The 24,414-nt window shown below is 41.6% G+C and overlaps 1 protein-coding gene across 1 annotated transcript; it reads right to left on the bottom strand.

The window, feature by feature from the left end:
• Positions 1–18,516: 18,516 nt before the first annotated feature.
• LOC116374096 (uncharacterized protein C3orf20 homolog) lies at positions 18,517–23,331 on the bottom strand. Its single transcript, XM_031823883.1, has 4 exons — positions 23,291–23,331; positions 22,966–23,108; positions 18,851–19,000; positions 18,517–18,722 (listed from the first exon to the last, which is right to left on the bottom strand). Exons 2-4 carry the CDS (start codon positions 23,106–23,108, stop codon positions 18,608–18,610), a joined length of 408 nt encoding a protein of 135 aa, XP_031679743.1. The 5' UTR covers positions 23,291–23,331; the 3' UTR covers positions 18,517–18,607.
• Between the last annotated feature and the right edge of the window lie 1,083 nt (positions 23,332–24,414).

Genomic DNA, 24,414 nt, shown 5'->3' with positions numbered 1-24,414 from the left:
GCAGACGACACCATTCTGTATACATCTGGTGTCACGACCTGACCTTAGAGATCCTTTTGATGTCTCTATTTGGGTTTGGTCAGGGCGTGAGTTGGGGTGGGTATTCTATGTTCTATGTTGTGTAGTTCTATGTTTTGGCCGGGTAGGGTTCTCAATCAGAGACGGCTATCTATCGTTGTCTCTGATTGAGAACCATATTTAGGCTGCCCTTTTTCCCACCTGTGTTGGTGGGAAGTTGACTTTTGTTTATGGCACATAGCCTGTAGCTTCACGGTTTGGTTTTGTAGTGTTTATTGTTTTGTTGGCGTCATTTTTTATCATAAAAGAAAATGTACGCTCACCACGCTGCACCTTGGTCCAGTTCTTCCTTCAACAGCCGTGACATCTGGCCCTTCTTTGGACACTGTGTTAACTAACCTCCAGATGAGCTTCAATGCCATACAACTCTCCTTCCATGGCCTCCAACTGCTCTTAAATGCAAGTTAAACTAAATGCATGCTCTTCAACCGATCGCTGCCCGCACCTGCCCACCCGTCCAGCATCACTACTCTGGACGGTTCTGACTTAGAATATGTGGACAATTACAAATACCTACGTGACTGGTCAGACTGTAAACTCTCCTTCCAGACTCACATTAAGCATCTCCAATCCAAAATTAAATCTATAATCGGCTTCCTATTTTGCAACAAGGCATCCTTCACTCATGCTACCAAACATACCCTCGTAAAACTGACTATCCTACTGAACCTTGACTTTGGCAATGTCATTTATAAAATAGCCCCCAACACTCTACTCAGCAAATTGGATGCAGTCTATCACAGTGCCATCCGTTTTGTCACCAAAGCCCCATATACTACCCACCACTGCAACATGTATGCTCTTGTTGGCAGGCCCTCGCTTCATATTCGTCGCCAAATCCACTCGCCAAACCCACAAGTGTTTGCTTGGTAAAGCCCCGCCTTATCTCAGCTCACTGGTCACCATAGAAACACCTACCCGTAGCACACGCTCCAGAAGGTATATTTCACTGGTCACCCTCAAAGCCTATTCCTCCTTTGGCCGCATTTCCTTCAAGTTCTCTGCTGCCAATGACTGGAACGAATGGCAAAAATCACTGAAGCTGGAGACTAATTTCTCCCTCACTAACTGTAAATAGCCCATCCAACTACCTCATCCCCATATTGTTATTTATTTATTTTGCTCCTCTGCACATTTATCACTCCAGTGTTTAATTGCTAAATTGTAATTACTTCGCCACTACGGTCTATTTATTGCCTTACCTACCTAATCTTACCTCATTTGCACACACTGTATATAGATTTTTTTCTATTGTGTTATTGACTGTATGTTTGTTTATTCCATGTGTAACTCTCTGTATTGTTGTTTGTGTCACACTGCCTTGCTTTATCTTAGCCAGGTCGCAGTTGTAAATGAGAACTTGTTCTCAACTGGCCTACCTGGTTAAATAAAGGTTAAATAAAATAAAATAAAATAAAAAATGTGCCTTTTACTGAGGAGTGGCTGGTCACTCTTCCAGGACCTCTGACTGAGGAGAAGGTTCACCTTCCAACAGGACAACAACCCTAAGCATACACTCCCCAAATACAGGTGTGCCAAGCTTGTAGAGTCATAGCCAAGCAGACTCGAGGCTGTAATCGCTGCCAAAGGTGCTTCAACAAAGTACTGAGTAAAGAGTCTGAATACTTATGTAAATGTGATATTTCAGTTTTATAAATGTGCAAAAGAATAAATATGTTTTTGCTTTGTCATTATGGTGTTTGTTTGTAGATTGATGAGGGTAAAAAAACAAAAGTTGAATCAATTTTAGAATAAGGCTGTAACGTCACAAAATGTGGAAAAAGTCAAGGTCTCTGAATACTTTCCGAATGCACTGTATTTGTGTCATTTTGGAGTCACCTTAATTGTAAATAAGAATAGAATATGTTCATTTTTAAATTAAGGAATCCAGAAGGAATCATGAATAATGATGAGTGAGAAAGGGGGATCAAAGATCATACCTCCAAGACATGCTAACCCAGGGTTTCCCAAACGTAGTCCTCGGGACCCCAAGGGTTGCACATTTTGGGTTTTGCCCTGGCACTACACATCTGATTGAAATAGTCAACTAATGTATTGTGTCATTTTGGAGTCACTTTTATTGTAAATAATTATAGAATATGTTTCTAAACACTTCTATATTAATGTGGATGCTACCATGATTACGGATTATTCTGAATGAATCGTGAACAATTGTGAACAGAGAAAGTTATAGAAGAACAAATATCATACCCCCCCAAAAATGCTTACTTCCCCTGTTATTTTAATGGTGCGAAGTTAGCATGTCTTGGGGGTATGATATCTGTGCATCTGTAACTTTCATTATTCACGATTCATTCCTGGATTATCCGTAATCATGGTAGCATCCATATTAATGTAGAAGCGTTTACAAATATATTATATTCTTATTTAAAATACAAGTGACTACAAAATGACACAATACATTTTTGACAATTGTTTTCTATTATGCATGAAATCTGAAACACAAAACAAACAGCAAACGCATCCAACAAATCTGTAGAGTCACAAGTTTGATGTAGTCTTTGCCTGCTATGAATATTGGACCAAATGCTGCACTTGTTTAATTCATATAAGTGAATTTGTCTGTATACTTTTGACCCTCTAAAATGGGGGGACTATGTACAACAAGTACTAAACGGAAAATACCCTCAAATTAAAGCTGGCAGTCTGCAGTTTAACTTCATAGTCGTTGTTTGATTTCATATCCACACTTTGAGTATAGAGCCAAAAGAAGAAAAACATGCTTCACCGTCCCAATAATAATGGAGGGCACTGTATATGATAAAGTGGGAGAATCACTGTGCTGTGTGTGTTCCCTCTTGATTCACTCTTTCCTGTCACTGTTTTAAGGTCTTTCAGCTAAATTGGGCAGGGAAAGAGGGAGAGTATGGTTTCCAAACTTGTAAACATATTTTCTTTCACACCTTCTGAACCAACAGCTTTGTACGAGTGATGGTTATGGCCAGAGCAGTTATGTATTGGGTCCTTCAGTCTATGGTATATACAGTTATGTATTGGGTCCTTCAGTCTATGTTATATACAGTTATGTATTGGGTCCTTCAGTCTATGTTATATACAGTTATGTATTGGGTCCTTCAGTCTATGTGTCACGCCCTGGTCTTAGTATTTTGTGTTTTCTTTATTAATTTGGTCAGGCCAGGGTGTGACATGGGTTTTGTATGTGGTGTGTTTTGTCTTGGGGTTTTTGTTAGGTATTTGGGTTTATGGCTTAGTGGGGGTATCTAGCATAGTCTATGGCTGTCTGGAGTGGTTCTCAATCAGAGGGAGGTGTTTATCGTTGTCTCTGATTGGGAACCATATTTAGGCAGCCATATTCTTTGAGTGTTTTCGTGGGTGATTGTTTCTGTCCTTATGTCCTTGTTCTGTCGCTGTGTTACTTTGCACCAGTATCAGGCTGTTTTGGTTTTCGTGTTACGTTTATTTGTATTTGATCGTGTTTACTTTGTCTCATTAAACATGGATCCCAATAGCCACGCCGCATTTTGGTCTGACTCTCTTTCACCTAAGGAAAACCGTTACACTATGGTATATACAGTTATGTATTGGGTCCTTCAGTCTATGATATATACAGTTATGTATTGGGTCTTTCAGTCTATGGTATATACAGTTATGGATTGGGTCCTTCAGTCTATGATATATACAGTTATGTATTGGGTCTTTCAGTCTATGGTATATACAGTTATGGATTGGGTCCTTCAGTCTATGATATATACAGTTATGTATTGGGTCCTTCAGTTTATGATATATACAGTTATGGATTGGGTCCTTCAGTCTATGATATATACAGTTATGGATTGGGTCCTTCAGTCTATGATATATACAGTTATGGATTGGGTCCTTCAGTCTATGATATATACAGTTGAATTTCTAAGTTATGTGAAGTGTCACAAAAAATAGCTGGTTATAAAAGTAAGATAATAAGTAATCACTTACAATGTTAACACAATCAGTACTTCTGTTAAAACCCATCTGACAAGTAGTTGATGTGGTTTACATTAGCTGTAATTCAACAGTAACTGTTTTGCGGGAGGGGATTAAATTGTGTCAAGGGGTTGAAGTGTGTTCCTGCGTGTTCACATTTATCTGTCTTCATATCTATTGTGTGAACCTTGGAGTCGGTTCAGATATTTTCCCACTAGGCCACGCTAATCATAAAATACAGTCACACTTTCGCAGTATTGAAAATGGCAGAAAATATTTATGTAACAATGTAAGCAAACGCTCATGCTCACACGTACACACAAACTGGATGAAAACATGTTTGTTCTACTTGGATTGTGCTCTTGGCTGGCGCAGCTATGCTGAGTGTAGCACAGCTGTGTGTCCTGTCAGGTCTACAGAGGGGAGAGCAATGGGGTGCTGACAATCTCTTGTTGTGTCATGGTGAGCTAAATATAATTTCATATCATGGCTAAGGAGGAAAACACATCAGGGTTGTTTTTACTTTTTTCTGTAAGACCTTCCTGACCTTTGTACAATGATCACAGGACATTATTCCCTCGCTCTCTTTCCCTCTGGATATCTCAGCAAATACGTTTTTTCAAAGAATGTTCTGAATCCTGGTGAGAAGTTTAGAACTACCCCCTCAGGTCTGAATAGTTTTTGATAAATCAAACTTTATTGAATCACAGTGGACCCCTTGACATAGATTATGGTTATGGTGAAAACATAGACCTACATCTTTCAGGCGCATTCTTTGAATTGCTAATGAATGTTATTTGAAAATCTGATTTGATCATTTATCACTCCAGTGTTAATCTGCAAAATTGTAATTATTTGCCTACCTCCTCATGCCTTTATTTTCTACTGTGTTATTGACTTGTTAATTGTTTACTCCATGTGTAACTCTGTGTTGTCTGTTCACACTGCTATGCTTTATCTTGGCCAGGTCGCAGTTGCAAATGAGAACTTGTTCTCAACTAGCCTACCTGGTTAAATAAAGGTGAAATAAAAATATATAAAAAATAAATGTATTTTGGTGTGAAAAGTGGAAATCAATCCCAGAACAACAACAAAGGACCTTGTGAAGATGCTGGAGGAAACGGGTACAAAAGTATCTATATCCACAGTAAAACGAGTCCTATATCGACATAACCTGAAAGGCCGCTCAGCAAGGAAGAAGCCACTGCTCCAAAACCGCCATAAAAAAGCCTGACTACGGTTTGCAACTGCACATGGGGACAAAGATGGTACTTTTTGGAGAAATGCCCTCTAGTCTGATGAAACGAAAATAGAACTGTTTGGCCATAATGCCCATCGTTATGTTTGGAGGAAGAAGGGGGAGGCTTGCAAGCCGAAGAACACCATCCCAACCGTGAAGCACGGGAGTGGCAGCATCCTGTTGTGGGGGTGCTTTGCTGTAGGATGGACTGGTGCATATCACAAAATAGATAGCATCACGAGGTAGGAAAATTATGTTGATATATTGAAGCAACATCTCAAGACATCAATCAGGAAGTTAAAGCTTGGTCGCAAATGGGTCTTCCAAATGGACAAGGACCCCAAGCATACTTCCAAAGTTGTGGCAAAGTGGCTTAAGGACAACAAAGTCAAGGTATTGGAGTGGCCATCACAAAGCGCTGACTTCAATCCTATAGAAAAGTTGTGAACAGAACTGAAAAAGTGTGTGCGAGCAAGGAGGCCTACAAACCTGACTCAGTTACACCAGCTCTGTCAACATGAATGGGCCAAAATTCATCCAACTTATTGTGGGAAGCTTGTGGAAGGCTACCCAAAACATTTGACCCAAGTTAAACAACTGTATACAGTTGAAGTCGGAAGTTCACATACACCTTAGCCAAATATATTTAAACTCAGTTTTTCACAATCCTGACATTTAATCTTAGTAAAAATTCCCTGTCTTAGGTCAGTTAGGATTACCACTTTATTTTAAGAATGTGAAATGTCAGAATAATAGTAGAGAGAATTATTTATTTCAGCTTTAATTTCTTTCATATTTCCAGTTGGTCAGAAGTTTACATACATACCTTTAAATTGCTTAACTTGGGTCAAACTTTTCGGGTAGCCTTCCACAAGCTTTCCACAATAAGTTGGGTGAATTTTGGCCTTCCAGGTGACGCTGATTGGAAGAATGCCAAGAGTGTGCAAAGGGCCATAAAGGGAGACCCCTATGTGTAACCAACGGTGAGTCAATTTGAAGTTTCTAGGGATGGAATGATATCCTGTCAAAGTGTCAGTGACATAACACTGGTGTTAGTGAGGTTTCCCATTATATGCATGCCTTTGATAGTTGGCTTGTTGGTTTGCTGAACCACAATGGTCTACTCCTGTATAGTAACTCTTCAGTCATCATCTCCACGCCAGAGACAGAGGTCCACCTCTAATTAAATCCCCTATGGGAACTGTTAGCTAAGTGCTACAATAGTGGGAGCTAACCTATCTCCCTGTCTCATATACACCTATCTCGTGAGGAGGGCTACCCAGAAACACTTGGAAGAAAGACGTCCAGGCAGAAATGACTGAGAGAAGCCTCAACTGGTGTGACCTGAAAAAACTTGTCCTAACCAAGTGAGATGGAGAACATTTATCAACGGCCTGTACTCCATAGAAGCCAAGGGCTTAAGTAAAGTAAGTCATGAGGTGGACAGGCATGATTTCCTTTTGCAATGCCAACATCCATACATCTGGTTGGGATCATTTGTATGCCATGTACCATACCTTACAGGAGACCATCGGGCATAGGGGAGGATTTCAGAGTGTTATCATCTTGTGCCACGTTTTCAGATAAACTGAAGGGTATCCTTGCTGACATTGGACATGCCCCACATGATGTCTCACTGATGAAGGGAGAGGCAGAGTGAATGAAGATGTATGTAGGGTATGAACCAGATCTTTTCAGAGAGTGCCCCATGCGAGCAGGCAGGAGTGCAGTGAGTCGACACAGCGCAGCACGTACACATGCCTACACATGTCCTGCCAATCACTCACATCGATTTGTCACATGCTTATTTAAACAGTCATGGCACCATAAAACACAAACACACGGTCAGCAAACACAAACACACGGTCAGCGGCGATCAGAGGAGAAGAAAAAAAACATTGGGGAGGACAGGCTCGTGGTAATGGCTGGAGCGGAATAGGTGGAATGGTATCAAATAGATTAAACACATGGTTTCCATGTGTCTAATGCCATTCCATTTGCTCCGTTCCAGCCATTATTATGAGCTGTCCTCCCCTCAGCAAGTAAGAGTTGCTTTACTATAATAGTCACAGCAGTTTCTGTAAGATTCATTCCATTCGTGTGTAGTATAGCCTGCAGATCCTCTAATGACTGGTTCAGCAGGCAGTTTAGACCTTAAGGTTCTCTCCCTCATAACCACACCGAGTGCCATAAAGTTTGCATGTGAAACACAGGCTAGTTCTGCCACTACCAGACAGTATGGAGGCTCACAGTAATGCCACTCCTGCTGCGTTAGTGTAAAGCAGCCTAAAAGCAGCATATGTAAGACAGGCGGGCCGACATCCAGTGGGGCTAATGGCAGACCTACAGCTGTGACTCCCCAGTACACCCCAGTAGCAGATGGATCAGAGAGAGAAGAGAAAATAGTCCCTGTGGATAATGTGATGACTCCATTCGGCATGATACAACTCAGTGTGGGGCTGTTGGATTCATGTATTAAATAACGCTTTCACAGTTTGAGAAACACTTCCTATTAGTGTTGTATTTCTCCTCAATGGTTCTGTTGTTCCCTCCATGTGGTGAGGAGGACCAGTCTTCCCCAGCCAAGGGAGTAGGGCCTTCAGTTCCTATACTGTGGCGTTGTATGTCATTTAGCACTCATAACCCTTTGTTGCCCACAAATGAGATCCTGCCCTCGCGGCTGATACAATAAGGACGATTGCAAGAGTAACACATGGTTTTAATTGATCCCCTAAGTAGATGGAAATCTATTCAAAAGAGAGCGGTTAAGGTGTTTAAACTGCTGAGATGGATCAAATTGCAGAAAGAGTGTTTGTGTACTTGTGTGTTCAGCTGAAATGGGAATTCGATAGGCTGTTTGTCTCCCGGGCATATCTGCGGAAAAAGAGATTAGCAGAGTGCTGATCGTTGTAGGCACTGCACACAGGCTCGTAATGGAATCCTACATCCCGCCGATGTAAAATAAAAAGTAAAAAAAGAGAAGGGGGCTGAAGGGAGGAAGAAGAGTCACTGGCGGTGCTCTCTCTCTTTCTCTGTCCATTCGTGTTTCTGGGGGGCAGAGACCTTGGCTGTATCTTATCCTATTAGCTCATGATGTTTCCAAACACAGAGGCCATGACAAGTAGACATGAGCTGTGTTGAGATGACGAGGGATTAGGCCTTGCAGCAACAACTTTAAAGGGTGATAAAAGAAAGTTATAGCTACTTATAAGGTTTTGGGCTCTTTCATGTTATAGAATGTTTATGGCACTCTGAACACAACAGCAACACTACTAGGCTACTATGGAAGGTATATTACTCTCCAAACTTTGCTGGCTTGGATATTTTCTTCTCACACAATTGTCCTTTTCAGCATGGTTTCAGCAAATATGGTAGATGCGTAACCAGGCCAGCTCAGTACAGCTTGGTTTGGCTTGGCTCGGCTCAGTATGGTGAAAAGCCCTTAGGAGGAATAGTGAAAGATAGATGAAGGTTAATTTGCACCAATGAAATGAATCAAATGACTGAGTTTGTGTTTAACGTAGGTTTAGTGCTACTGAAGATAAAAGATGAGTTTAGTGTAATGGAGAAATTGTGATGGTGATATACAGTGCCTTGCGAAAGTATTCGGCCCCCTTGAACTTTGTGAACTTTTGCCACATTTTCAGGCTTCAAACATAAAGATATAAAACTGTATTTTTTTGTGAAGAATCAACAACAAGTGGGACACAATCATGAAGTGGAACGACATTTATTGGATATTTCAAACTTTTTTAACAAATCAAAAACTGAAAAATTGGGCGTGCAAAATTATTCAGCCCCTTTACTTTCAGTGCAGCAAACTCTCTCCAGAAGCTCAGTGAGGATCTCTGAATGATATCAATGACTAATGATGATAAATACAATCCACCTGTGTGTAATCAAGTCTCCGTATAAATGCACCTGCACTGTGATAGTCTCAGAGGTCCGTTAAAAGCGCAGAGAGCATCATGAAGAACAAGGAACACACCAGGCAGGTCCGAGATACTGTTGTGAAGAAGTTTAAAGCCGGATTTGGATACAAAAAGATTTCCCAAGCTTTAAACATCCCAAGGAGCACTGTGCAAGCGATAATATTGAAATGGAAGGAGTATCAGACCACTGCAAATCTACCAAGACCTGGCCGTCCCTCTAAACTTTCAGCTCATACAAGGAGAAGACTGATCAGAGATGCAGCCAAGAGGCCCATGATCACTCTGGATGAACTGCAGAGATCTACAGCTGAGGTGGGAGACTCTGTCCATAGGACAACAATCAGTCGTATATTGCACAAATCTGGCCTTTATGGAAGAGTGGCAAGAAGAAAGCCATTTCTTAAAGATATCCATAAAAAGTGTTGTTTAAAGTTTGCCACAAGCCACCTGGGAGACACACCAAACATGTGGAAGAAGGTGCTCTGGTCAGATGAAACCAAAATTGAACTTTTTGGCAACAATGCAAAACGTTATGTTTGGCGTAAAAGCAACACAGCTCATCACCCTGAACACACCCTATCCCCACTGTCAAACATGGTGGTGGCAGCATCATGGTTTGGGCCTGCTTTTCTTCTGCAGGGACAGGGAAGATGGTTAAAATTGATGGGAAGATGGATGGAGCCAAATACAGGACCATTCTGGAAGAAAACATGATGGAGTCTGCAAAAGACCTGAGACTGGGACGGAGATTTGTCTTCGACAATGATCCAAAACATAAAGCAAAATCTACAATGGAATGGTTCAAAAATAAACATATCCAGGTGTTAGAATGGCCAAGTCAAAGTCCAGACCTGAATCCAATCGAGAATCTGTGGAAAGAACTGAAAGCTCGAGCTGTTTTGCAAGGAGGAATGGGAAGAAATGTCAGTCTCTCGATGTGCAAAACTGATAGAGACATACCCCAAGCGACTTACAGCTGTAATCGCAGCAAAAGGTGGCGCTACAAAGTATTAACTTAAGGGGGCTGAATAATTTCGCACGCCCAATTTCTCAGTTTTTGATTTGTTAAAAAAAGTTTGAAATATCCAATAAATGTCGTTCCACTTCATGATTGTGTCCCACTTGTTGTTGATTCTTCACAAAAAATACAGTTTTATATCTTTATGTTTGAAGCCTGAAATGTGGCAAAAGGTCGCAAAGTTCAAGGGGGCCGAATACTTTCGCAAGGCACTGTAGATGCCAGACAGTGGCACTCTCTCCTGTTGATCCCCTCAGGCAGATGGACGGGAGCCCAGGTGTCGATCTGCTCTTTATTCCCAGCCTGCATGGCTTTATTACGGCATTCTGATACTGGGGGGGGTAATTATTTTATATATTTTTTTATCAAGGGAGGCCAAATGCTTCTTGGCATCAATCAATCAAATGCTATGGTGGCAACATGTTATACTCTTCTGGTCCAGACAGCATCCAATACATGGGCTACACATACTCTGTCTCCCTTGCTCGGATGATTTCTCCGGTGAGATTCAGCCAGTTGCGAATTGAAGGAAAATTATGAAAACACAGAGAGATGAAAGGTAAATTATTGCATAATGTATATATTTTTTTATTGGTCAAATATTTGGGAATGTCTGGCTTCCTTTGGCGTCCATGAATACACATCACTGCTGCTAGTTGCCATGTATTCATCCAACAGTAAAAAAAAACATTGCAGTTGTAGGCTACTACCCAGAGACTACTACCCAGAGACTACTACCTGGAGACTACTACCCAGAGACTACTACCCAGAGACTACTACCCAGAGACTACTACCTAGAGACTACAACCCAGAGACTACAACCCAGAGACTACAACCCAGAGGCTACTACCCAGAGACTACTACCCAGAGACTACTACCCAGAGACTACTACCCAGAGACTACTACCTAGAGACTACTACCCAGAGACTACTACCCAGACTACTACCCAGAGACTACAACCCAGAGACTACTACCTAGAGACTACAACCCAGAGACTACTACCCTTAGACTACTACCCAGAGACTACTACTCAGAGGCTACTACCCAGAGGCTACTACCCAGAGACTACTACCCAGAGACCTATAGGCAGGGATTAAAGCAAATCATGGTTTAAGCCAAAAATCTATATTTTGAGTCAGGTGACAATGTACAATGTGCTGTTGGGGAATAATCTGAATTAGTTGGTAACATAGGTAAGATGTTTTATATTCATCATATGTTTGTAAGTTACTTCTCATCAGAATGTTTATTTTTGTATAATACTGTGGCCGGGTTGCAGTCATCTGTTCTCTGTCAGGACTAAGTTACTTGGGCCGCAGAGAGGGGAGAGGTCAAGCGTGTATCTCTTGGCTCCACAATGTCTCTGTGCCAGTCAATGTTTCTCTGTGATCTTGTCTAGGATGGGTGGATTTGATATATGCCTGTTGATATGAGGATTTGTTTTATGGTTCTGAGTTTAAGAAAAGCACATAGTTTTGGAGACAAAGCTGAACGATAAATTATGGCCAATGCTGTCTGGCTATGTGTGTCTTTGCTATAAAGGATCTCAGTTGCAATGTGTAAGGGACTCTCAGAGAATTCATTTATAGACACTGAATTGATCTGAGAGTCACAGGGTTGTGATGGAGCTCATATAATTAAAGATGGACTTTATGATAACTCTGACTTGTGTGTGGTTTGCTCTCATGATTTGGTAAATACAGGAAATTTCCACGACAGTGCTCTTCTACTTTTTTACGATCCAGGATCTTGGCTGTCCAACTGATGACAGAGTTGGAGCAGGGCTCTTTGCTGATGTCGAGTTTGACATTGAATGTGTTTGTGTGACCTCAGCTCAGCCTTTAAGAAAACCGGGCCCATCGATCACACAAAGGCTCGTTATAGATTAGTATAACAAAGAAATTGTGCTAAAAATAATAATAATCTTAACAGGCCCATGGCAGCTGGCCATGTCACCGTTTTCATTGTTTAACTTTTATATAAAAAATATATATATATATATTTGACCAGCACACCCGACCTAAAAAGTGGTCCAGCCCATCTGGCATTTGCCACTTCGTGGCAGTGGTGACATGTTTCCTGCAGGCCCCAATACGGTATTGCCTGTGAAGTCCGAGAACAGTTTTACAGCGGCTTGCACCTCAATGTGTCGTTCAGGAGGAGATGAATGTTGTCTCCTAGAAACAAACAACCCAATATAGTATGATAATGAACACTTCAACCAAGATGGACTGGGACTCCCTGCTGCTCTTCTCTCTCTCTCTCCCTTTCATTGCCAATCCAATGTGAATGTCACTGACAGAAGCAACCCAAAACAGATTAAACACATTTAATGGCAGGCAGTTGAAATGGAAATAGTATTTTCCTTATACGAGGTTAGGTGCCATCCATGGTCAAGTAATGCAGATAATGAATGAGTATAGGGGTCGGAAAACATGTACTGAATTCTCCTTCGCTTGGCACATAGGGCATGTCTGGTTCAATTAACCCAGGAAGCACACTAGCTGACCCATAACACAATCATCTCAATTTCTCCAGGCTCACCAACATAGCACACTGCCCTGGCATTCTATGGAATCCTGTGATAAAGCCAGTGATGGAAGACAATGAACGTATTTAAAAGTCCGTTTGAATATCTTTGGAAAACAAGTACTGTAGGCCTATAGGCTACCGGTGGTCCTAACCCCATGGTGGACTCTGTTGGACATAAATCATTTGAATTAATTACAATGTCAGGGGTGGAGATCTCACTACATGACTATGCCAGGATCAATCCCATCTGTACACTGTGTTTGGCCACTCTGCTGTACTTAATGGCTGGGCTGTATAGTCCTTATTGGGTTATTGCCGTTCTGCTTATCGCCTGGATTAGACATCCATCACTTCAGCATGATAACTGTCTACCGCGCTTCTCAGCATCCCACACACACACACACACACACAACACAAACACACAGATGCACGTGCAGGAACGCACACCTGTACACATGCACGTACACGCAACAGTTTTATGGAGATAGATGGCCGCTGCTCACAACAACATGGTCATTATTGGGTTGATAAATCTACAATAATGGAGAATTTCAATAAGCATTTTTCTACGGCTGGCCATGCTTTCCAACTGGCTACCCCTACCCTGGTCAACAGCTCTGCACCCCCCACAGCAACTTGCCCAAGCCTCCCCATTTCTCCTTCACCCAAATCCAGATAGCTGATGTTCTGAAAGAGCTGCAAAATCTGGACCCCAACAAATCAGCTGGGCTAGACAATCTGGACCCTCTCTTTCTAAAATTATCTGCCGCAATTGTTGCAACCTCTATTACTAGCCTTTTTAACCTCTCTTTCGTATCTTCTGAGATCCCCAAAGATTGGAAAGCTGCCACGATCATCCCCCTCTTCAAAGGGGGGGACACTCTTGACCCAAACTGCTACAGACCTATATCTATCCTACCCTGCCTTTCTAAGGTCTTCGAAAGCCAAGTTAACTAACAGATCACCGACCATTTTGAATCGCACCCACCGCACCTTCTCAAATCAAATGTATTTATAAAGCCCTTCTTACATCAGCTGATATCTCAAAGTGCTGTACAGAATCCCAGCCTAAAACCCCAAACAGCAAGCAATGCAGGTGTAGAGGCAAGAAACTCTCCGCTATGCAATCTGGTTTCCGAGCTGGTCAAGGGTGCACCTCAGCCACGCTCAAGATCCTAAACGATATCATAACCACCATCGACAAAAGACAATACAGTGCAGCCGTATTCATCGACCTGGCCAAGGCTTTCGACTCTGTTAATCACTGCATTCTTATCAGCAGACTCAGCAGCCTTGGTTTCTCAAATGACTGCCTCGCCTGGTTCACCAACTACTTCTCAGATAGAGATCTGTGTGTCAAATCAGAGGGCCTGTTGTCCAGACCTATGGGGGTACCACAGGGTTAAATTGGGGTGGCAGGGTAGCCTAGTGGTTAGAGTGTTGGACTAGTAACCGGAAGGTTGCAAGTTCAAACCCCCGAGTTAACAAAGTACAAATCTGTTGTTCTGCCCCTGAACAGGCAGTTAACCCACTGTTCGTAGGCCGTCATTGAAAATAAGAATTTGTTCTTAACTGACTTGCCTAGTTAAATAAAGCTATAAAAAAAGTAAACAAATTATTGGGCCAACTCTCTTCTTTGTATACATCAATGATGTCGCTCTTGCGGCTGGTGATTCTCTGATCTACCGCAGATGATACCATTCTGGCCCTTCTTTGGACACTAACCTCCAGACGAGCCACAACTCTCCTTCCATTTCCTCCAACTGCTCTTTCCTAAATACATGCTCTTCAACCGATCACTGCCCGCCCGTCCAGCATCACTACTCTGGACGGTTCTGAGAATATGTTGACAACTACAAATACCTAGGTGTTTGGTTAGACTGTAAACTCTCCTTCCAGACTCATATTAAGCATCTCCGTTCCAAAATTAAATCTAGAATTGGCTTCCTATTTTGCAACAAAGCATCCTTCACTCATGCTGCCAAACACACCCTCGTAAAACTGACTATCCTACCGATCCTTGACAAAATAGCCTCCAACACTCTACTCAGCAAATTGGATGCAGTCTATCACAGCGGCATCCGTTTTGTCACCAAAGCCCATATACTACCCAGCACTGCGACCTGTATGCTCTCATTGGCTGGCCCTCGCTTCATATTCGTTGCCAAACCCACTGCCTCCAGGTCATCTATAAGTCTTTGCTAGGTGAAGCCCTGCCTTATCTCAGCTCACTGGTCACCATAGCAGCACCCACCCGTAGCACGCACTCCAGCAGGTATATTTCACTGGTCACCCCCAAAGCCAATTCCTCCTTTGGCCGCCTCTCCTTCCAGTTCTCTGCTGCCAATGACTGGAACGAATTACAAAAATCACTGAAGCTGGAGACTCATGTCTCCCTCACTAACTTTAAGCATCAGCTATCAGAGAAGCTTACAAATCATTGCACCTGTACATAGCCCACCTGTAAATAGCCCATCCAATTACCTCATCCCCATATTGTTATTTCGTTATTTATTTTGCTCTTTTGCACCCCAGTATCTCTATTTGCACATGAATCTGTGCACATCTATCACTCCAGTGTTTATTTGCCAAATTGTAAGATGTGGCAAATAGGAGCGGCAATATCGTATGCTTGTTAGGGTTTTCTTCCGATGAAGGAGAGGCGGACCAAAGCTCAGCGGGGTAATTTTGATACATGTTTAATAAAACGAATAAACACGAACAATACAAACGTACCGCGAAAACCTATACAGCCTATCTGGTACAAACAAACACAGAGACAGGAACAATCACCCACGAAACACTCAAAGAATATGGCTGCCTAAATATGGTTCCCAATCAGAGACAACGATAAACACCTGCCTCTGATTGAGAACCACTCCAGACAGCCATAGACTATGCTAGAAAACCCCACTAAGCCACAATCCCAAAACCTACGAAAAACCCCAAGACAAAACACACCACATAATAAACCCATATCACACCCTGGCCTAACCAAAAGAATAAAGAAAACACAGAATACTAAGACCAGGGCGTGACAATGCTATTATCCGCAGTAATTTACCATCCAGATTGTCAGACCCCAGTGGCTTGTCATTGTTGATAGACAACAATATTTTTTTTCACCTCTTCCACACTGACTTTATGAAGTTCAAAAGTACAATTCTTGTCTTTCATAATTTGGTCCGAAATATTTGGATGTGTAGTGTCAGCGTTGTTGCTGGCATGTCATCCCTAAGTTTGCTTATCGTAATTAAAGTAGTTTGCAATATCAGTGGGCTTTGTGATGAATGAGTGAAGGAGTCGATTTGGCTTTTTCCCCCAAAACTTCATTTAAGGCCCCAAAGCTTTTTACTATCATTCTTTATATAATTTATCTTTGTTTCATAGTGTAGTTTACTTTGATTTTTATTTAGTTTAGTCACATGATTTCTTAATTTTCAGTACGTTTGCCAATCAGTTGGGCTGCCAGACTTAATTGCCATACCTTTTGCCTCATCCCTCTCAACCATGCAATTTTTCAGTTCCTCATCAATCCAAGGGGATTTAACAGTTTTTACAGTCATTTTCTTAATGGGTGCGTGCTTATTAGTAACTGGAATAAGTAGTTTCATAAATGTGTCAATTGCGGTGTCTGGTTGCTCCTCATTACACACCACAGACCAGCAAATATTCTTTACATCATCAACATATGAATCACTACAAAATGTCTTGTATGACCTCTTATACACTATATTAGGCCCAGCCTTTGGGACTTTGGTTTCCCTAGATATGGTTATTATATTGTGATCACTACATCCTATGGATTTGGATACGACTTTAAAGCAAATATCTGCAGCATTAGTAAAGATGTGATCAATACATGTTGATGATTTCATTACTGTGTTTCTAACTACCCTGGTAGGTTGACTGACAACCGGATCCAGGTTGCAGGCACTAGTTACAGTTTGAAGTTTTTTCCTGAGTGGGCAGCTTGACAATAGCCAGTCAATATTTAAATCACATAGAAAATACAGTTAAAGTCGGACGTTTACATACACTTAGGTTGGAGTCATTAAAACTTGTTTTTCAACCACTCCACAAATGTCTTGTTAACAAACTATAATTTTGGCAAGTCAGTTAGGACCGTGCTTCTACACCTGCATTGCTTGCTGTTTGGGGTTTTAGGCTGGGTTTCTGTACAGCACTTTGAGATATCAGCTGATGTACGAAGGGCTATATAAATAAATTTGATTTGATTTGATTTGATTTGATCTACTTTGTGCATGACACAAGTAATTTTTCCAACAATTGTTTACAGACAGATTATTTCACTTATAAGTCACTGTTTTACAATTCCAGTGGGTCAGAAGTTGACTGTGCATTTAAACAGCTTGGAAAATTCCAGAAAATTATGTAATTGATTTAGAAGCTTCTGATAGGCTAATTGACATCATTTGAGTCAATTGGAGGTGTACCTGTGTATGTATTTCAAGGCCTACCTTCAAACTCAGTGCCTCTTTGCTTGACATCAAGGGAAAATCAAAAGAAATCAGCCAAGACCTCCACAAGTCTGGTTCATCCTTGGGAGCAAGTTCTTAACACCTGAAGACACCACGTTCATCTGTACAAATAATAGTACGCAAATATAAACACCATGGGACCACTCAGCCGTCATACCGCTCAGGAAGGAGACGTGTTCTGTCTCCTAGAGATGAACGTACTTTGGTGCGAAAAGTGCAAATCAATCCCAGAACAACAGCAAAGGACCCTGTGAAGATGCTGGGGGAAACAGGTACAAAAGTATCTATATCCACAGTAAAAACGAGTCCTATATCATCATAACCTGAAAGGCCGCTCAGAAAGGAAGAAGCCACTGCTCCAAAACCGCCATAAAAAGCCAGAGTACAGTGCAACTGCACATGGGGACAAAGATCGTACTTTTTGGAGAAATGTCCTCTGGTCTGATGAAACAAAAATAGAACTGTTTGGCCATAATGACCATCGTTATGTCGTTAATGACCCAAGCATACTTCCAAAGTTGTTGCAAAATGGCTTAAGGACAACAAAGTCAAGGTATTTGAGTGGCCATCACAAAGTCCTGACCTCAATCCTATAGAAAATTTGTGGGCAGAACTGAAAAAGTGTGTGCGAGCAAGGAGGCCTACAAACCTGACCCAGTTACACCAACTCTGTCAGGAGGAATGGGCCAAAATTCACCCAACTTATTGTGGGAAGCTTGTGGAAGGCTACCCGAAACGTTTGACCCAAGTTAAACAATTTAAAGGCAATGCTACCAAATACTAATTGAGTGTATGTAAACTTAAACCACTGGAAATGTGATGAAATAAATAAAAGCTGAAATAAATCACTCTCTACTATTATACTGACATTTCACATTCTTAAAATAAAGTGGTGATCCTAACTGACCTAAGACAGGGAATTTTTACTAGGATTAAATGTCAGGAATTGTGAAAAACTGAGCTTAAATGTATTTGACTAAGGTGTATGTAAACTTCCGACTTCAACTGTACGTACACGCACGCGAGCCTGCATAGTGGGTAGTTACACTGATGTCAAAACAAGAAATTAGAAGAATGTGCTTTATTTTGTATTGACAATTTGAACTTTGACACTTTGAAAAGTAATCCATTTGCTATTACAAAAATAAACGTTTTTTTCCTAACAATGTCAGAATCAAATTAAACCCCTTTACATTCCCTTGTCATCATAGGCAGTTACTGTGGGAAGAGTGCAGATCAGTCACTGAGCCCCCCCCCCCCCCCCCCCCCCCCCCATCCTGATGAAAAATGTCCTGAGTCAGGAGAAGATGACAAAGGAGGGAGGAGTAACAAATATCATCCCTCTGGTGTCAGTGGCACTGCATCAGGCTGTGGTGGCAGGTCTGGCTATGCTCAGCCTCTTGCTCTGCATGGCCAGGATGCACACCCTGTCTGACATGCTGGACACCACAAAGTCCAGGGCCGTGCCCCCTAGAGACCTTAAGGGGAAAGGAGTGTGTGTGTGTCTACAATACACTAGCTTCAATTTAAACTTTTTCCACAAACATAAAAATACTTTTGGACAGCTGAAACAAGTCTCACAATTTGTGTGTGTGTGCATGTTTACCTGGATTGAAGCTTATCAGGGAACCGGTTCTCCTTGTAGTGGGAGCAGGAAGATCGGGATCTGAGGGGTCTATCTTCCATTTGCCTGTCCCCTTTACTGCGTCCTGCTGGCTCAGTTTGAGGGGGACACTTGGCCTCCCAGCCTTGGGATCTATCAAGGAGAGCGAAGTGACAAACTAACACTACAGTCCACTTGAAGTGATTGGCCACAGGCCTGCTGGCTCTCCAGGCCAAGCGGAGGCTCTCACTTTTCATTTCATCCATCACAGCATTGATCTGACACTGCACAATCCATATAAACACTCATACATCTACACAGACACTCTCTTTCTCTCTCTGATGCCAATACATACAATATTTTACACACCTGTCAATGCCTTTACTTTAAGAGCTGGAACGAGTTAACACATGTTCATTGGCCTGTGTGAATGTAAGGATTTGATTTGATCGCAAAACATGATCATTCTCCCACTGACTGAGCAAGAACATGATAATTCTCACACATATCTGTAGCCATGAAATACTTTGAAAGGCTGGTCATGGCTCACATCAACACCATCATCCCAGAAACCCTGGACCCACTCCAATTCGCATACTGCCCCAACAGATCCACAGATGACGCAATCTCTATTGCATTCCACACTCCCCTTTCCCACCTGGACAAAAGGAACACCTATGTGAGAATGCTGTTCATTGACTACAGATCAGTGTTCAACACTATAATGCCCTCAAAGTTCATCACTAAGCTAAGGACCCTGGGACTGAACATCTCCCTCTGCAACTGGATTCTTGACTTCCTGATAGGCTGCCCCCAGATAGTGAGGTTAGGCAACACCACATCTGCCACACTGACCCTCAACACGGGGACCCCCTTCTGTACTCCCTATTCACCCATTACTACATGGCCACGCACGACTCCAACACCATCATTAAGTTTGGCGACGATATGAGAGTGGTAGACCTGATCACCGACAACAATGAGACAGCCTATAGCAAGGATCATCAACTAGATTCAGCCTCAGGATAATTTTTTATTGAGCGGACGGTCGGGGGGCTGGAAAATAAGTAAAATATTTTGTAGACTGCATAATGACCGCAAGAAGACCAAACAGATATAATGTTTGACTAAAACATAATAATTTCAAACCTTACTTACATTTGTATACGATCGCATTGTGTCTCTCTATTATGCGTGGGAATAATTGGTTACAATTTCTTAAATTAAAATCACTTGGAGCTGATTTCCTGGTGTTTTTTAGTCTTTTATGTCCAACAATGAATAATAAATAAATAAATAAAACCACCCACAAGCTGCCAGTTGGGGAATCCTGGCCTATAGGGAGGAGGTCAGAGGCCTGGCAGTGTGGTGCCAGGACAACAACCTCTCCATCAACATAAGCAAGACAAAGGAGCCGATCTTGGACTACAGGGAAAGGAGGGCCAAGCACGCCCCCATTCACATTGACAGGGCTGTAGTGGAGCGGTTCAAGAGCTTCAGGTTCCTTGGTGTCCACATCACTAAGGACCTATTATGGTCCAAACACAACAAGACAGTCTTCACGACAACACCTATTCCCCCTCGGGAGGCTGAAAAGATTTGGCATGGGTCCTCAGATCCTCAAAAAGTTCTACAGCTGCACCATCGAGAGCATCCTGACTGGTTGCGTCACTGCTTGGTATAGCTACAAAAAGATGGTAGTGCATATGGCCCAGTACATCACTGGGGCTGAGCTTCCTGCCATCCAGAACCTCTATACCAGGCGATGTCAGAGGAAGGCCCAAAAAATGGTAAAATACTCCAGCCACCCAAGTCATAGACTGTTGTCTCTGCTACCCCACAGGAAGTGGTACCGGAGCACCAAGTCTTGGACCAAATAGCTCGTTAACAGCTTCTACCCCCTATGCCATAAGAGTGCTGAACAGTTAATCAAATGGCCACCCACAGTATTTTCATTGACCCCCTGAATATTATTATTATTATTTTTTTGCACAGACTCTATTTGCATAGGCTCAATGTACACTCACTGGGCTCCAGTGGCGACCCGTCATTCAGGGCAGGTGGGGCAGAGCCCTTTCCAAATTCCACAAATTAACACTTTTTTGGTTGCTACATGATTCCATATGTGTTATTTAATAGTTTTCATGTCTTCACCATTATTATACAATGTAGAAAATAGTAAAAATAAAGAAAAACCCTGGGATGAATAAGTGTGTCCAAACTTTTGACTGGTACTGTATGATATCTCATGATTTATTTATTTGCACAGATTTCTTACAACCTGTTTTTGCTTTGTCATTATGGGGTATTGTGTGTAGATTGATGAGGGAAAAAGGCTGTAACATAATAAAATGTGGAAAAAGTCAAGAGGTCTGAGTACTTTCCGAATGCACTGTAGATTAAAGGCTTCAATGCCAAAATCTTGAACTATGCCTTTAATATGGAGTAAATTACAGTCATTGGAGACAATTACAGGGTTTTGTTTGTATAGAAAATTATTACGCCGGCCGGTACTTTGGTGACTAGTAAATATTGTTTAAACCTCCCACTTTGGGTTGGATGTGCGTAGTTCATACATGCATAATCTATGAGTAGAATTACTGTTTTACCTCAATTAGCCATGAAATCCCTAGTTTGAAAGCGACTGCTTTCTGGAAGCTGTGCGGCGGCATTTTCCCTACATTTACCCCCACGTGGGCCTGGCCCCTAGCAATTCAAATAGCCAATGAGCTTCAGCCTCTCTGCATATGAGTGACAGCTAGCAAGACGCACACATGGTAGATCGAGAGAGAGCAATGACGTGGTGCACATATCTGCACATTTGTGAAGTAACACACATTTTTCGGGACCGCCTTTGACTCGTGAGTGCTACTCTCAGAACCTTGGCCAAAAAATACACAAAAGTACCAGAGAACATCTTTAAAACCAGAAAGCATGCTGAAAAGATATTGAACTATATACACTACCGTTCAAAAGTTTGGGGTCACTTAGAAATGTCCTTGTTTTTGAAAGAAAATCACATTTTCTGTCCATTAAAATAACATGAAATTGATCAGAAATGCAGTGTGGACATTTTTTATGTTGTAAGTGACCATTATAGATGAAAATGGCTGATTTTTGAAAAATTGAATATCTACATACAGTAGGCGTAATGAGGCCCATTATCAGCAACCATCACTCCTGTGTTCCAATGGCACGTTGTGTTAGTAAATCCAAGTCTCTAATTTTAAAAGGCTAATTGATCATTAGAAAAACCTTTTGCAATTGTGTTAGCGCAGCTGAAAACTGTTGTGCTGATTAAAAAGCAATAAAATGGGCCTTCTTTAGACTAGTTGAGACTTAGACTTCTTTAGACTAGTAATACGCTGTGTATTACTTCCTTCACAGAACAGCACAAACTGTGATTTTCTTTCAAAAACAAGGACATTTCTAAGTGACCCCAAACTTTTGAACGGTAGTGTATATATTTTTAAATAATACCATATTTGAGAACTAACAATCAAATAAAACCTAGACAGTCGGGGAGAATCGAAAATGATTTTGTTATAATGTTTGAGCAGAGGAGCACAGCATTAGCCATGGCAAAATGCATTGAATTGCAGGAAATGTGCTTTAAAATTGTCTCAGCTCAATACCAAACTGTGTAGAATTGCTGGAAATTTGCTTCCGAAATGAAAATGTTGTTCTCTCAGTTCAATGTAAAAATGTGTAGAATTGCAGAGAAATGGCTTTACAACAGCAAAATGTTATCTTCGCCGCCAAGTTACCTTTCTAGTTAATAGGCTGTTAGAGTTTACACTTCCTGTTCCAATGAACTGTGAGGTCAAAATAATGAAACTATCAAATATATTCATTTTAAAATGTTGATTAATTCTACTTGACATTATCATTCACCTGATGACAAGACAAGACATGATTCATTTTCTTTGCTCACATACTATGGAGTCCCTGGGTAGCCGGTTTGCCTGGACGAGGGTCCCTGGGCATGAAAAGTTTACAAAACCTCTGGTCTAGATGACCCCACTGATCATGTTAACCCACAGGTAGATTTTGGGTCGACCTGTTTGAGTAGTCAGTGAGCGAGGTGATGGTCCTATGTGGTTCTGTGCCAGACTCACCCCAGTTTGTAATCGTGAGGTAGGACGTTGCCCTTGGCATAGTCACTCTGGGTTTTGGCAATCTGCTTCAGGAGGTTGGTCTTGCTGAAGCCATAGCCATTCAGAGCACTGCCTCCGAAAATCAACTTTCCCCCAGCATACATCTGTGGACACACGTAACCAGTTGCACACACAAGGAGAGAAAACAGTAAAGGGTGTCAGGTTGGTATAAATAAATAGAAAATTGCTAATTTGTATATGGCTTTGGTTAGAAACCTCAACTTTAGGGCAAAATACAAAAAAATATCTAATTTCGTGGCCATCTAGCACAGTGTCATGCCCTGACCTTAGATATCTCAGTTTTTCTATATATTTTCGTTAGGTCAGGGTGTGACTAGGGTGGATACTATAGTTTTTGTATGTCTATGTTGGCCTGATATGGTTCCCAATCAGAGACAGCTGTTTATCGTTGTCTCTGATTGGGGATCATATTTAGGCAGCCATTTCCCATTTGTGTTTCGTGGGATCTTGTTTATGTTTAGCTGCCTGTCAGAACTAGTTGTATAGCGTCACGTTTCTTTTGTTCGATGTTCATTCATTAAAAGTAATGTACACCTACCACGCTGCACCTTGGTCTCATCCTTATGGCGAACATGACACAGAGAAGGTCATTTTAGTGCCTCTATCTAGCTGCACAATAACATATAAATAACATATGAAATAAAGCAACATCAATAAGGGATCATAGATTGAACCTGGATTCACCTGGTCAGTCTATGACATGGAAAGAGTAGGTGTTTTTAATGTTTTATACACTCAGTGTATATGCATGTATAGTGGGGTCTGAAATTATTGACACTGTTGATAAAGATATGAGCACTGTGTTCGATCGTGCCTGGCCATCTTGTTTCAAGAGGACCACAATTGAAATAAGTCTCAGACTTTATTGTGTGTTATCCTCAATGATTTTACTCATGTGCATGTATACCTTTTTCAAGTTTTGTGTGCTTGTTTTTTTTTTAAATGGTCTAATAAACTAAAACTAGCAACGACTGTATAAAATAATTTGTATGCTGAGCTGTTGTATGCTCAAAAAAATGTAAGGAATCCAGAAGGAATTGTGAATAATGATGAGTGAGAAATTTACAGAGGGTCAAAGATCATACACCCAAGACATGCTAATTCAGCGTTTCCCAAACTTAGTCCTCAGGACCCCAAGGGTTGCACATTTTATTTATTGCCAGAGCACTACACAGCTTATTAAAATAATCAACTAATCCTCAAGCTTTGATCATTGGAATCAGCGTAGTGTTAGGGCCTCCCTTGGGGTCCCGGGGACCGAGTTTGGGAAACGCTGTGCTAAGCTCTCACCATTACCAATAAAAGGGGAGGTTAGCATGTCTTGGGGGTATGATATTTGATCCTCTGTAACTTTCTCACTCATTATTCACGATTCATTCAGGATTATCC

This window comes from Oncorhynchus kisutch, linkage group LG5 (assembly GCF_002021735.2).
Source record: "Oncorhynchus kisutch isolate 150728-3 linkage group LG5, Okis_V2, whole genome shotgun sequence".
Classification (NCBI taxonomy): domain Eukaryota; kingdom Metazoa; phylum Chordata; class Actinopteri; order Salmoniformes; family Salmonidae; genus Oncorhynchus; species Oncorhynchus kisutch.
The sequence above is the reverse complement of the archived record's forward strand: the minus strand, read 5'-3'. Positions and strand labels throughout refer to the sequence as shown.